The sequence below is a fragment of the Pelobates fuscus genome, chromosome 4, assembly GCF_036172605.1.
Source record: "Pelobates fuscus isolate aPelFus1 chromosome 4, aPelFus1.pri, whole genome shotgun sequence".
Classification (NCBI taxonomy): Eukaryota; Metazoa; Chordata; class Amphibia; order Anura; family Pelobatidae; genus Pelobates; species Pelobates fuscus.
In genome coordinates this window covers 260,249,092-260,262,111 of record NC_086320.1, presented here as the reverse complement: position 1 = coordinate 260,262,111, position 13,020 = coordinate 260,249,092, and the positions used below count along the sequence as shown (strand labels likewise).

At 39.4% G+C, this 13,020-nt stretch overlaps 1 protein-coding gene across 3 annotated transcripts in view; it reads right to left on the bottom strand.

The window, feature by feature from the left end:
* Positions 1 to 13,020, bottom strand: part of BBS9 (Bardet-Biedl syndrome 9) — a 448,879-nt gene that overhangs the window by 177,347 nt on the left and 258,512 nt on the right. For all 3 annotated transcript variants that reach the window (XM_063452070.1, XM_063452069.1, XM_063452071.1), the window contains one exon: positions 6,955 to 7,095. In XM_063452070.1, coding sequence (XP_063308140.1) covers positions 6,955 to 7,095 — 141 coding nt within the window. The remainder of the gene's footprint in view (positions 1 to 6,954; positions 7,096 to 13,020) is intronic.

Here is a 13,020-nt window from a genome sequence, read left to right as displayed (position 1 = left end):
TCAGAGTCCTGACCTCAACCCGATTGAGATGCTGTGGCATCACCTCAAGAAAGTGATTCACACCAGACATCCCAAGAATATTGCTGATCTGAAACAGTTCTGTAAAGAGGAATGGTCAAGAATTACTCCTGACCGTTGTGTACGTCTGATCTGCAACTACAGGAAACGTTTGGTTGAAGTTATTGCTGCCAAAGGAGGTTCAACCAGTTATTAAATCCAAGGGTTCACATACTTTTTCCACCTGCACTGTGAATGTTTACTTAGACTTAGATGATGGTCAGATCACATTTTATGACCAATTTGTGCAGAAATCCATATCATTCCAAAGGGTTCACATACTTTTTCTTGCAACTATATATATATATATATATATATATATATATATATATACATATACATATACACACACACACACACATCTATAATATCATAGATGTGATGGCGCTCTTTAGAATGAATCATGAACAGAATTATATATCCGTGCCTAGTAGCCACATATAATGCAACAGATTCCCCAAGAATGGGCACTCACAGATCTTTGTCGGTGGGGATTTGTTTATTTACACAAATAAAAAAATAACACATAGCTATGAACTTATGTACGCTATTAGTGGGCAACAATCAGTTAATAAATAAGACAAGAAGAGGAATCTGAAAACACAGATCTGTGTCTTTTGCTTCAATTTAACATTTTTGGATACGTTTTTTCAAACTATTTCATATTTTTGGGTAAGCTTTTTAAATGATTTATCTACAGAATTAATCAATAAACTCTATGGCAATTGTTTTAGATATATCATTTGAAAAGTTTATCCAAAAATATTACATAATTTGAAAAGATTATTCAAAATATAAAATTGAGGCCTATGTTAGAAAACTGGTAACGCATCCAATACATAAATATTTTCACTAGTCAATTCGCTTCAGACCAGTATAAAAAATCTAGCTTACTAGAAGAACATGTTGACTTTTCATATAAATTAAATTGGATGGTACAATAGCTTTTTGCCCGTTGACAGTAGCTTTCTTTTTCTTCTGACCAGTGAAGCTTAGCAATATATTTTTGTAATCCTATGTATAATTTTCACTGTCTGATACACCTTAAAGGTACACTGCCCAAGTATAAAAAAGAAACAAAGAAAAAATACCACCGCATTGAGGGTATACCTAAATACAGAATTGCAAGGCCCCATCTATCTTGTGTCCAATCAAGATCCAGTGGTCATGTATTTTTAACTTAACCACCCTGTACATTTATTTTATTTTTATTTTATATTTCCCGTGTACATTGTATATTTCTTGTTTTTATATCCTGTCTTTCATGCTAAAGTGTAGTTTTGCTAGCCCTGTATGTAATTGTTTTATTCACCTATATGCATTCCTCTATTTCCCCTCTGATTTGTGACTGACCTCTGACCCCTCCCTTCTCTTATTGATATGTTTGTTTTTATTTGAGTATCCATTTCTTCATCTCTGTACCTAGATACATATCCCCCTCCCTTACCTTTATTGCAAGCTCTCTGACCCTCACATCTCTTTGAGCAAGCCTGATGTCCACCCTCCCCTCCCCATCACACCCCATGCTCATTATTACATTTATAGATTGTCTGTCACACTCACATTTTAGTTAGGCAAAAAAAAAAAAAAAACCCTGCCTCTGATTAGTACACTCCTGCACTTTCTTAACCCATAAAACATTATATTTTTCCTATCTTCACCTGCTCTTGATATTCTAATTATTTCCTTTTTTTATTTTTCACAGTTTAGCAATGATCTGTTTTCTCCTCCTCTTTATTTCCTCAGTCTCCCTCAGTATAAAAATCTCTACTTACACCCACTTCACTCATCCCCATCCACATTTACATATGCCCCTTTCTGCTACACTCCCCCCTTCTCTCATCTCATGCCTTGCACTCATTTTTCTACTCTCTCACTCCAACCCACAATCGATCTCATCCTAGACCCCATGCATACAAAACCCATTCACACCTCCTGTCACTTTCTCTCCTCCTACTTCTAGCAGCTGGTGACGTCTCTCCCAATGCAGGGCCCTTCACCTTCTCTACACACACTAAGACAACCAGAAACCCCACAAACCTCATCACAATACCCTGCCCTTTACCCTCACTTACCAAAATTCTTTGTGCACTCTGGAATACCCGCTCCATCTGCAGTAATTTAAAATCAACAACCATACATGACTTTTTCATCTCAAACTCACTCACACTGGCTGTCCCCCTCTGATAGCGCTACTCCTGCCTCTTTATGTTTTGGTGGGCTACAATTCTCTCACACTCCCAGACTCACACCCAGACTCAACTGTAAAGGAGGCGGCGTAGGCATCCTTCTCTCCCCTCAATGTACCTTTCAACCAATCATAACTCCCCCTGCCCCTATCCTTTTCTTCTTTTCAAGTTCATATTGTCCGCCTATTTAAAACCACCCCTTTAAGAATTGCTATCATCTACCGCCCTCCCCGGTTATCCTAGACTATTCACTGAGCACTTCTCTTCCTGGCTCCCCCACTTCCTCTCATCTAGCACTCCTTCCCTCATACTTGGGGTTTTCAATATCCCAATCAACAACCCCGTCTGCTCTCTGGACCCTCCTCCTTTGGCCTTACGCAATGGTCCAATTTAGCAACCCATACAGCGGGAAACACTCTTGATCTTGCCTTCACCCACCTCTGTACTGCCTCTAATCTCTCCAATATTCCTTTTCCTCTATCTGACCACCACCTGCTGACTTTTGACATTGGCATACCTAAGACCCAATTGACACTACCGTCTGAACATCACTCTCACAGAAACCTCCAATGTCTTGACCTAGAGCATTTATCCACTAATCTCCAAGCTCTCCTTTTACCTATCTCAAACCTCACCTGTCCTAGTTCTGCAACCTCCTTCTACAATTCCACCCTCTCCTCTCAACTAGACATCATGGCACCTTGTACATTTAAATGCCGCAGGCGCCCCCAACAACAACCCTGGCACACCAAACTCACTCGATACCTCCAAAAATGCTCCAGAACTGCTGAACGCCATGGCTTGTAGTGGCAGCTAGTTTGGTCGATTGCTGTATTGGTACATACTTTTTTTTTTTTAAATGTTTTAGTGTGTATTATACCTTCCTTAATAAAAATACTTACATCTAAAAAATTAATTGTTTCTTTGCTATAGGCAAGGCCTAAACGTAGATTTTGTTTATTTAATTTTTTATGACAATATTATTGGTCTCTTATGTTTTATTGTTTATTTATTATTCTTGCTGTCAGTTTGGGGCTATCCTATTCATAGTTGTTACCTACGGCATTATAGTCTAGGATACCCCCAACCTGACCGCATTTCTTACTACTATGTGCTGCATAAATATGTCTGTAAATACATGCTTGTTTTTTAAAATTATTCAATTTTATGTATTTTACCCCTAGTTTTTATAAGGAAGCCCACAACAAATATGGCTTCCATTACTATTGTTATCCTATATAGCTTCTCTTATATTTATATTAATATACCATGTGTCTTACTTTATTATTGTAAATTACTCTTACGAATATGTTTTCTTTTAAAAATATTTTAACATATTCTAATTTTACCTCTTAATGATAACTCTATATATTTTATACCCAGTTATCATATGGATGCCCACAACCAATATGGCCTCTTCTATTAATGTTTTCATATCCAGTTTCTTTCATATGTATATACATGATGTACTTAATTTTGTTATTGTATGATTTACTTACTTACAGACAAATTAATTTAGTCATTTAAAACTATGTCTGTCCCCTTTTACATTGTTTTTTTATTGATTTTTATTTATGTTTAATGAATTCTAATCTACAGACGGCCGGGCGTCCTAAACTACATTTCCCATACGCCCGTGCGCCGCTTTGCCGATCACATTACCCACGGGTCACGTGTTGCACTTCGATCCCTCCCTCTATGATGTGCATGCCGCTCACCAATAGGACGGCTGCACTGCTATATCTAGTATACGGCCAAGCCTCCTGTTCCCTTCCCATTTTAGCGCACTAATCCTGACACCGATCACGTGACTCGCGCACTACATTTCCCATAGTGTTGTGCGAGTCACTTGACGCGTCATAACTATTATAAAGTTTGGACCCTCGTTTTTTAATTTAATCTACTCCAAAAGATTGGGATATACAGTCTTTAAATAATACATACTTTTACTCATTGTTTTATTTACAATCTTAAATTCGATTTTGTATATGGACAATGTATGATTCTGATTGGCCACTGACCAATGATGTCATTTTGGCGCCATTTTTAGTGTACCTATATATACTCTTTATGTGCCAGGTTATATGTTATTCCATTTTGATAAAACCCCAGTGGTGAAACGCGTTAATGGTTATTAATATTGTGTAATTTATATAATAAATGATTTTTGGTTTTATATATATTTGTACCACTATCATTTTACACACTATTTTTTTATTTATTTTTTCCTGGCATTTTATACTACTTATCCTGAGGTGGGGATTATACCACCAACGCTATTTTCAAAGTGCAGTGTGGCCTGCACTTTACTTGTGAGTATATTTTATTTTATTTTATTCACTACTTCATTATATCATCAGAGAGCACTATTTGCTGTTTTTAATCTCCTTCTCCTGAGAATTGGACAAACCCCCTGGAGGACAAGCACCAACATATCCTGTAAGCGGGGATTATTCCGCTGTATGCTTATAAATCCTAAGCTGGCCATAGCTCACCTAAATGTGAGTGTAACATATATATTTTAATTATTGTTACATTAACTTTATACACTCCGCACGATTGGTCCTCTCTTCTTGTGTCTATAACAAGAGAAGATACCCCTACAGCGGAATTAGTGACAATATCCATTTTACCTTCTGATATTTATTGGAACTTACCTATTTTTAATTTTTAATTTCAATTTCTTATTTTTTATTTTTTTTATTTTGTGGCGCAGCCTTTCTTTTTCCAATTCTAAAGAAGCCCAACCTTGATCCTAACTCCCCATCCAACTACCGTCCTATCTCGCTACTGCCTTTTGCATCCAAGATCCTTGAAAGAGTTGTATATGCAAAATTGACAGACTTCCTCGAGTCCAACTCTCTGCTAGACCTGCTTCAGTCTGGTTTCCGTGCTAAGTACTCCGTGGAAACAGCATTGACCAAAGTATCCAATTATCTACTTGCTCTCGTGGTCATTACTCTATCCTAATTCTCCTTGACCTTTCTGCGGCTTTTGACACTGTTGATCATCAACGGCTTCTGTTCATCCTCCACAATATTAATCTACAAAATACTGCTCTCTCCTGGTGCTCCTCCAGTGTTTCTTTCTCTGGCTCTGCTTCTTCTCCTCAACTCCTCCTGTTGGTGTCCCCCAAGGTTCAGCCATTGGTCCCCTACTGTTCTCCATCTATACACTCATTAGCTCCATCTATGTACACTCATTAGCTCCTTTGGCTTCCAATAATAATTTCTATGCGGATGACACAATCTTTCTGTCCTCTCATGATCTCTCCCTGTCCCTCTTGACTAGTGTCTCTGACTGCCTCTCTGCTATTTCTAACTGGATGGCTTCCCACTTCCTTAAACTCAACTTGACCAAAACTGAAATTCTGGTCTTTCCTCCCTCAAGTGTTGCTACTCCTGTGTCTCCCTCCAAGTCAATGGTGCTACCATCAGCTCCACCACGCAGGCTCGCTGCCTAGGTGTTCTCTTTGACTCCGACCTCTCCTTCACGCCTCATGTTCAGTTTATCGCCAAATCCTGCCGCTTCCATCTCAAAAAGATTACATGCATCCGACCCTACTTAACACCAGTTGCCATTAAGGTGCTGGTCCATTCCACTGTCCATTTTTCCTTGACTACTGTAATCCGCTTCTCAGTGGTCTTACGTGCTCCCAACTTGCACCGTTAAAGTCCATAATGAATGCGTTGACGAGGCTCACCTCCCTGTCCGCACACACCTCCCACGTCTCACCCTTCTGTCAGTCCAGTCCCTACATCGGCTGTAAGATATAGGGCTCAATTTAAAATTCTGGTTCTTGCTTTCAAATATCTACATAATGCTGCTCCCACCTATCTATCCTCCCTAATACACAAGCATGTCCCGTCTAGGCCCTTACGCTTTGCTGAAGACTTGCGTCTATCTTCTCTCCGTACTCCCACCTCTGATGCTCGCCTTCAAGACTTCTCAAAAGCTGCACCGTTCCTGTGGAACTCACTTCCCTCCTCCGTTAGATGCTCACCCAGTCTCCACTCCTTTAAAAAAATCATTAAAAACCCACTTCTTCATAATAGCGTATCAATTAAACTGTTAATAGCTCCCAACTGATTCCTCTCTTGCAACTGTCATTAGTCTAATACTATCCTTACCTTTTGTGTCACTTTAGCCCACTCCCTCTAGCATGTAAGCTCATTGAGCAGGGCCCTCAAACCCTCTGTTTCTGTGTGTCCAACTTGTCTGGTTACAACTACATGTTTGTTCGTCCACCCACTGTAAAGCACTGTGGAATTTGTTGGCGCTATATAAATAATAACATAATAATAATAGTAGTAGTAGGAGAAGAGAGGACAGAACGGCCACTAGTGACTGGAAAGAGGTGAGTTGCGCAGAGGTGAGTTCCTTCACATCCCTAAGGTATCCTGCAAGAATTTTATCAGGGCCGATTGTTTGTGCCCAGCGAATGTCTTCTAGGCACTCTTAGCCTCCGATTCATGCTGTTTTTTGACCATTTACGAGTCTTTCTTGCCTCTAGTTTGCTTTAAATCTTGCAGTGATGGAGGAGCTTCCCAGGCTTGCTGCCATCCACCAGTGCTGTGTAGCCACGTTCCATGTGATACTGTCACAGTTTAAGATTTATAGCACAACTCAAGAAAAAGAAAAAAAAAAGCAATAATGAATGCAAAGTTTAATTCAAGAATAGAAAAGATTATTCAAGATAGGCACGTACCTGGAAATAGATTAACTAAATTCACTGGAGGCTTGTTGGTATCAATGGTTAATTTGTGATTTGCTGCTTTCGATGGCTGTATTGGAAAACACACCAACCTCAAAGGGAGTCGAAATTTACATTGCACAATTCGAGGCACACCTGTATACCATAAAACAGATTATATGACATAAACAAAATTTAAATAACTGCAATGTCAACATAAAAGCAAGACAGCATAAAAATCATATACAAAATATGCATGAAATCTAATGTCCAACAGAAACATGAATGGAAATGTACTACTAATTTCTAGGCTATAAGAACAGGATCTATGGAAAACAAACATTAAAAACAAAACAATCTAAAAGCACCGGGGTACATTCAGTACTGCGCATTTTCCAGCTTATGTTGTAAGCAATAATCCATTCGATTCTAGACAGACTACATACACAGGCAAGCACCAGCAGAGTAGCAATACTTGTTATCATTTATATAGCACCAACATATTCTGCAGCACTTTACAAATATTTATTTGAAGGTGAAGAAGGCAGTTAGCTCTGAGGAAGCTAACATTACAGCGAACGTGTCATAGCGTAGGAGATCATTGCCCAGCCTCCCACAAGTATTGTCATGTGTCTGGAGTGCCTGGAAGTCATTACCTCGATTCAAGAGGGCAAGACATGTCTGGTAAAACTGACTCACGGCACAGACAAGGAAAAAACTATTGAGGTTATTTGGGGCTGTCCTGCTTTAGCCATTTATGTGCTGTTTATGAAAAAAAGTTTATCTTATATCCGCATGCTATTTGTGGACCAGGTTGCTGGGGCATAACGCAAAGAGCTGTTTGGTCGCATGCTGCTGTTTTTAGTCTGCTGCTTACTGAAGAGCTGTTGATCACTAATACTAAGAAGGGGCCTATATGTCCTGAGTAGTACTCTAAATGCTGCTCACTTGTGAGCACATTGTGTTCCCGTATCCCTATTTTCTATTCGTTGTGTTCTCTCTCTTTTCCCTTGTATGTATTTTGCTGTAGATACTTATCTAATATATTGACGGTGAGTGTTTATATATGTTTAGAGTGATCACTATAACATAAATTAAATATATACTATATAATTATGGAAGGGATAGCACACCTTATATCTGTACTATATTCTTGTAGTGCAAAAAACAAGTGACAAGAGAATGCTGAGAACGGACAACAGCTCAATTAGCCTGCCCTTCAATGGGTCCCCGCTCAGTTCTCAAGCTGGTGCCATTACAAAAAGAACCAGGCCATTTGTATTTAAGACAGATTCTGCCTAAAGTACAGAATAGATCCAAAATACAAGCCGACTATTTCTGCACGAGAGATACAGCAACCCCAGACGATAGTTTCAACCTTGTTGGGCATCGTCAGTGAGGTATAGCAGATATCTCACTAGGCACCGTGAGCAAGGGATCCACGTCTGGATTACCCTTTAAACTTAAGGAGAGCAAAAAACAAGTTGCGAGAGAGTGCTATGAATGGACAACAGCTCAATTAGCCTGCCCTTCAGTGGGTCCCTACTCAGTTCTAAAGCTGGTTTTAGCTCCTTGTGTGTCATTACAAAAATAACCAGGCCATTTGTTTCTTAGACGGATTCCACCCAAAAGGGCAGAACAGATCCAAAATACAGGCCGGCATTCCGTGCACGCAAGATACAGCAACCCCAGACGATCATTTCAACCTTGTTAGGCATCATCAGTGAGGTACAAGATGAGCTAAAACCAGCTTGCAAACTGAGTGGGGACCCACCAAAGGGCAGGCTAACAGCTGTTGTCTGTTCTCAGCACTCTCTTGCGAGTTGTTGTTTTTTTGTGTGCTTTCCTTAGTTATAAGGGTAATCCAGACGTGGACCCCTTACTCAGGGTGCCTAGAAGGATATTGGCTATACCTCACTGACGATGTCTACAAAGGTTAAAATGATTGTCTGGGGTTGCTGTATCTCTCGTGCAGAGAGAGCCGGCCTGTATTTTGGATCTCTTCTGCCCTTTTGGGCAAATGGCCTGGTTCTTTTTGTAATGGCACAAGATGAGCTAAACCCAGCTTGAGAACTGAGTAGGGACCCACCGAAGGACAGGCTAATTGAGCTGTTGTCAGTTCTCAGCACTTTCTTGCCCTCTTTAAAGGGACACTGTAGACACCCAGACCACTTCAGCACATTGAAGTAGTCCGGGTGTTGTGTACCTATTGCACTTAGTGCTGCAACGAAAAACATTGCAGTTCCAGAGAAATGCAATGTTTACATTGCAGCTCTAAGTCTGCCCTCAGTGGCTGTCTACCAGACAGCCACTGGGGGCACTTCCGGAATCGAAATGGATCTTTGGTCCATTATCTGACACTGGACGTTCTCACACTCTGCATGAGGACCTCCAGCGTCAGATTTTCCTCATAGAAAAGCACAAGAGCCAGTACACAGGTCAAATTGTAACCAACTATATTTAATGGCCAAAGTAATGTTGGAAAATAAATTGAACACTTTGGGACCTCTTTAAAACTTACCCACCCCCTAACTATGAAAAATCACAAGAATAAAGATAGGCCTTGCTGAAGGCTCCTAGCCAAAAGAAATGTAGGATTACTTCAAAGAAAAAACGCCTATTTCAAACTTAAGGCCAAAGTAGCCAATTTGAAATCATTGCTGTCTTGGAGAATTTTCGGGTTTAGCTCTTTTGACCTTAAATGTAAAATTAAATTCCCAGCAATTCTTATTTTAGCATATAACCTTCTGTATCGTGTAGGAACATGGGATGCCCAAGTTAATTAGCATTTACTGAAATTAGAAAATCTGTATAAAGTTTAATGTTGACATTTACATAAAATATAACTTATTCTTTGTAAATTTATCAAGTAAAGGTACATATTTTGTGAACTCTGTAAACGTTAAAATAAAGGACATTTCTCAAAGAACAACTGAGCATTCATACAGCACACAAATCTGCATGTTAGGTTGATTTCAATGGAAGCATTTGGACTTACGGTATTTGTCATTTTTCCCATCACATTAATAACAGAGGGCAAAGATGGGGAACTAGGTAGGAAGATGGATCGGAAATTACATAAAAACAAATAGTTTGGCAAAAGACTACAATTAGAGTAGCATACTTCCTAAAAGGTTTTCCGTAGACTGAATATAAGAGGGCTTATTTGGTTACTTTCAAAACAAAAAAGCCAAAGGAAAAACTATCAGACACTTTCTGAAGCTATTTGTGTAATACGGTTTCCTTATGTTAACGGCTAATATTTATCTTGCAGTCTCTTGTTTCCACAGACTAGCACAAATGAGGAAGCACTAAACAAACCCAGCATGATACAATAATGAAAAGAGTTACTCAGTTAGGAACATGACATCTAATAAAGAAAATATCTTTAATAGGAAGCCCTAAACATGAATTTGTTTTCATTGTAAATATAAGAAAAGAAAAGAAAAGAAAAAGATTAGCAATGAAAAGTGTCAGGATATTTCACTCTAAAAGAGGTTATGCAGAATGTGCAAACTGTGGACTGCGGGAAAAAAAACAAAACCCACAAACTTTAATAGGTGTGCTATAATAATTTAATATTACAACGAGTAGCTATTGTGGTTACCAGGTCTTTCTTGATTCCTTCCTGCTATGACTCATTATGCGCTGTGCTTCACATTACTCAAAGAGGTCCTAGACACATTTTAAACCCTTTTTGCATTTTGTTTCCTCAACTTCTTGGAACACTATAGGCATCACAACAACTTTAGCTTAATAAAGCAGTTTGTGTGTGTAGATCATACTCCTGTAGTCTCACTGCTCAATTCTAAGCCATTTAGGAGTTAAATCACGTTTGTTTCAGTTTATGCCTCCCCTAACTGTGGCTCACACACCCTGCATGAAAAAAAAATAGTTGAATTTTCATTTAGATGTTTACTTGCTTTAGAAGTTTTTATCTCTAGCTCTGTAAATCGAACTTAAATCACAAACAGGAAACTTCTGTAGGGTTCAGAAGGTTATTAATGCAGGGAATAAGTCTTAATAAAACAGAATGTATAATAAAGAAAGCTTAAACGTTAGATGTCTCTTTAGAGGAAATGTTTAAGAAAACTGTGTAAGACACATGCATGAAAGAATGACTAGTGGTGCATAAACAAAGTGATTTAATTCCTAAATAGCAGAGAATTGAGCAGTGACACAGCAGGGGCATGGTCTGTACACCTAAACCACTTTATTACGCTAAAGTTGTTTGGGTACCTACAGAGTCCCTTTAACATACATACTACATTGACTATGCTATTTTTTATTCCATACATGGTGTTGCTTCTCTTCTTTAAATATGATCAGTGGATTTATCAGTGATCTTATCATGACTCAACAATGTGTTCATGTCATGACACTGTGAGTCACAAATTTTTGTTGTGGGAGTTACTGTTCACGCTGATGCCAAGCGTTATTCTGGCTTTGAGAATGGCACCAAACACTCTTCAGCTTGCACTATTTCTATGCTCCAAGACTTGTGCTTTGTTTTGTTTTTCTTCAAACCAACTTGCACTCAGCAAACAACATAGAATGCATACATTTTGGCTTTATCTATGAGACAAGCCAGTGACATTATACACTGGGTTATATAAAGCCATTAAAACCACTCCTCATTGCCCGTCATGGCCTTTATTGCCTGCGAGTGTGTTATGTGTATTTTCTGGTTTTGACTTGGCTCTGCTTATCGACTATTCTATTTTCTAGAATCCTGACTTTGGCTTTGACTCATGTCTATCTTTTGTATCTAATGTGTCATTACAATAGTACACCAGTGTTTTGCTGTTGCCTTCTGCATACTTACTTCTTTCCACAAATCTTCCTAACTCCTCCCTAGACATCCACAACCGTCAGACCACATAACCTAATTCACATTACTAACTGTATACTATTTCTCTGGTCCCTCTCCCAGTGTTAACAACTCTCTGTCTTTCACATTTCTAACTCTCTCTCATAGTATGTCTGCTTGTTTTTCAATCTCTACTTGCCTCTCTTAATATGTCACTATTTGTCTGCTTGCCTTTCTTCATCTCTCCACTGCCTGTCTGGAGTTAAAGGGTTACTCCAATGCCTTTTTTAACCAAATTCGAAGTTTATATGCTTTACTGGGTACTTGGCACTACGTTCTCCTATAAAAAACCGATGTGTAATTGTGAATAGTTAACCTTCTGGGGAAAGAGTACGTGTACAGACAGAGCTAAGAAATCTAGAAATCTAGATTGTAAATGAGTAATGATAAGTGTGAGAAAGCGGAGGGAGGTCAAAAAAAGGAAGGGGATACACCTTTCATTTTATGCAGTGTGCATGTAAAGGGGACTTTTTTATGAGTGATAAAGGCTTATTGCCTTCTATGAATGGGGGGGGGGGGGGGGGGGGAGAACGGGGAGTGTAGTGATATGCTCACCCCAAAGCATGGTTGTTGTGTGGTAGATTAAAGGACCACTATAGGCACCCAGACCACTTCAGCTCAATTAAGTTGTCTGGGTGCCAGGTCCATCTAGGGTTAACCCTGCAGCTGTAAACATAGCAGTTTCAGAGAAACTGCTATGTTTACATTAGGGTTAATCCAGCCTCTAGTGGCTGTCTCATTGACAGCCGCTAGAGGCGCTTCAGTGCTTCTCACTGTGATTGTCACAGTGAGAAGACGCTGCCGTCCATAGAAAAGCATTGAGAAATGCTTTCCTATGGACTGATTGAATGCGGATGACGTCGGAAGAGGGAGGATAGTCCCTAGCGCAGAGGGAGCCCGGCGCTGGAGAAAGGTAAGTGTTTAACCCCTTAACCCCTCTTGAGCCCGGCGGGAGGGGGACCCTGAGGTGTTATACTATACGAGTGTTTTCCTGGCACTATAGTGGTCCTTTAAACTATATGCACACCTTTTTGGGGTCAGCATCAATATATGTGTATGATGCCAAACATTCATAAAACTTTCAGTGCAGTCATTCAAGGAATCGGTCAATAATTTAATTATTTCTGATTTAATTTCTCAACAAAGGACAATGACCACTTGAGGGCGGATACTATGGATTGTTTCCGGAATAGCAGGTTCAATGCTTCTGC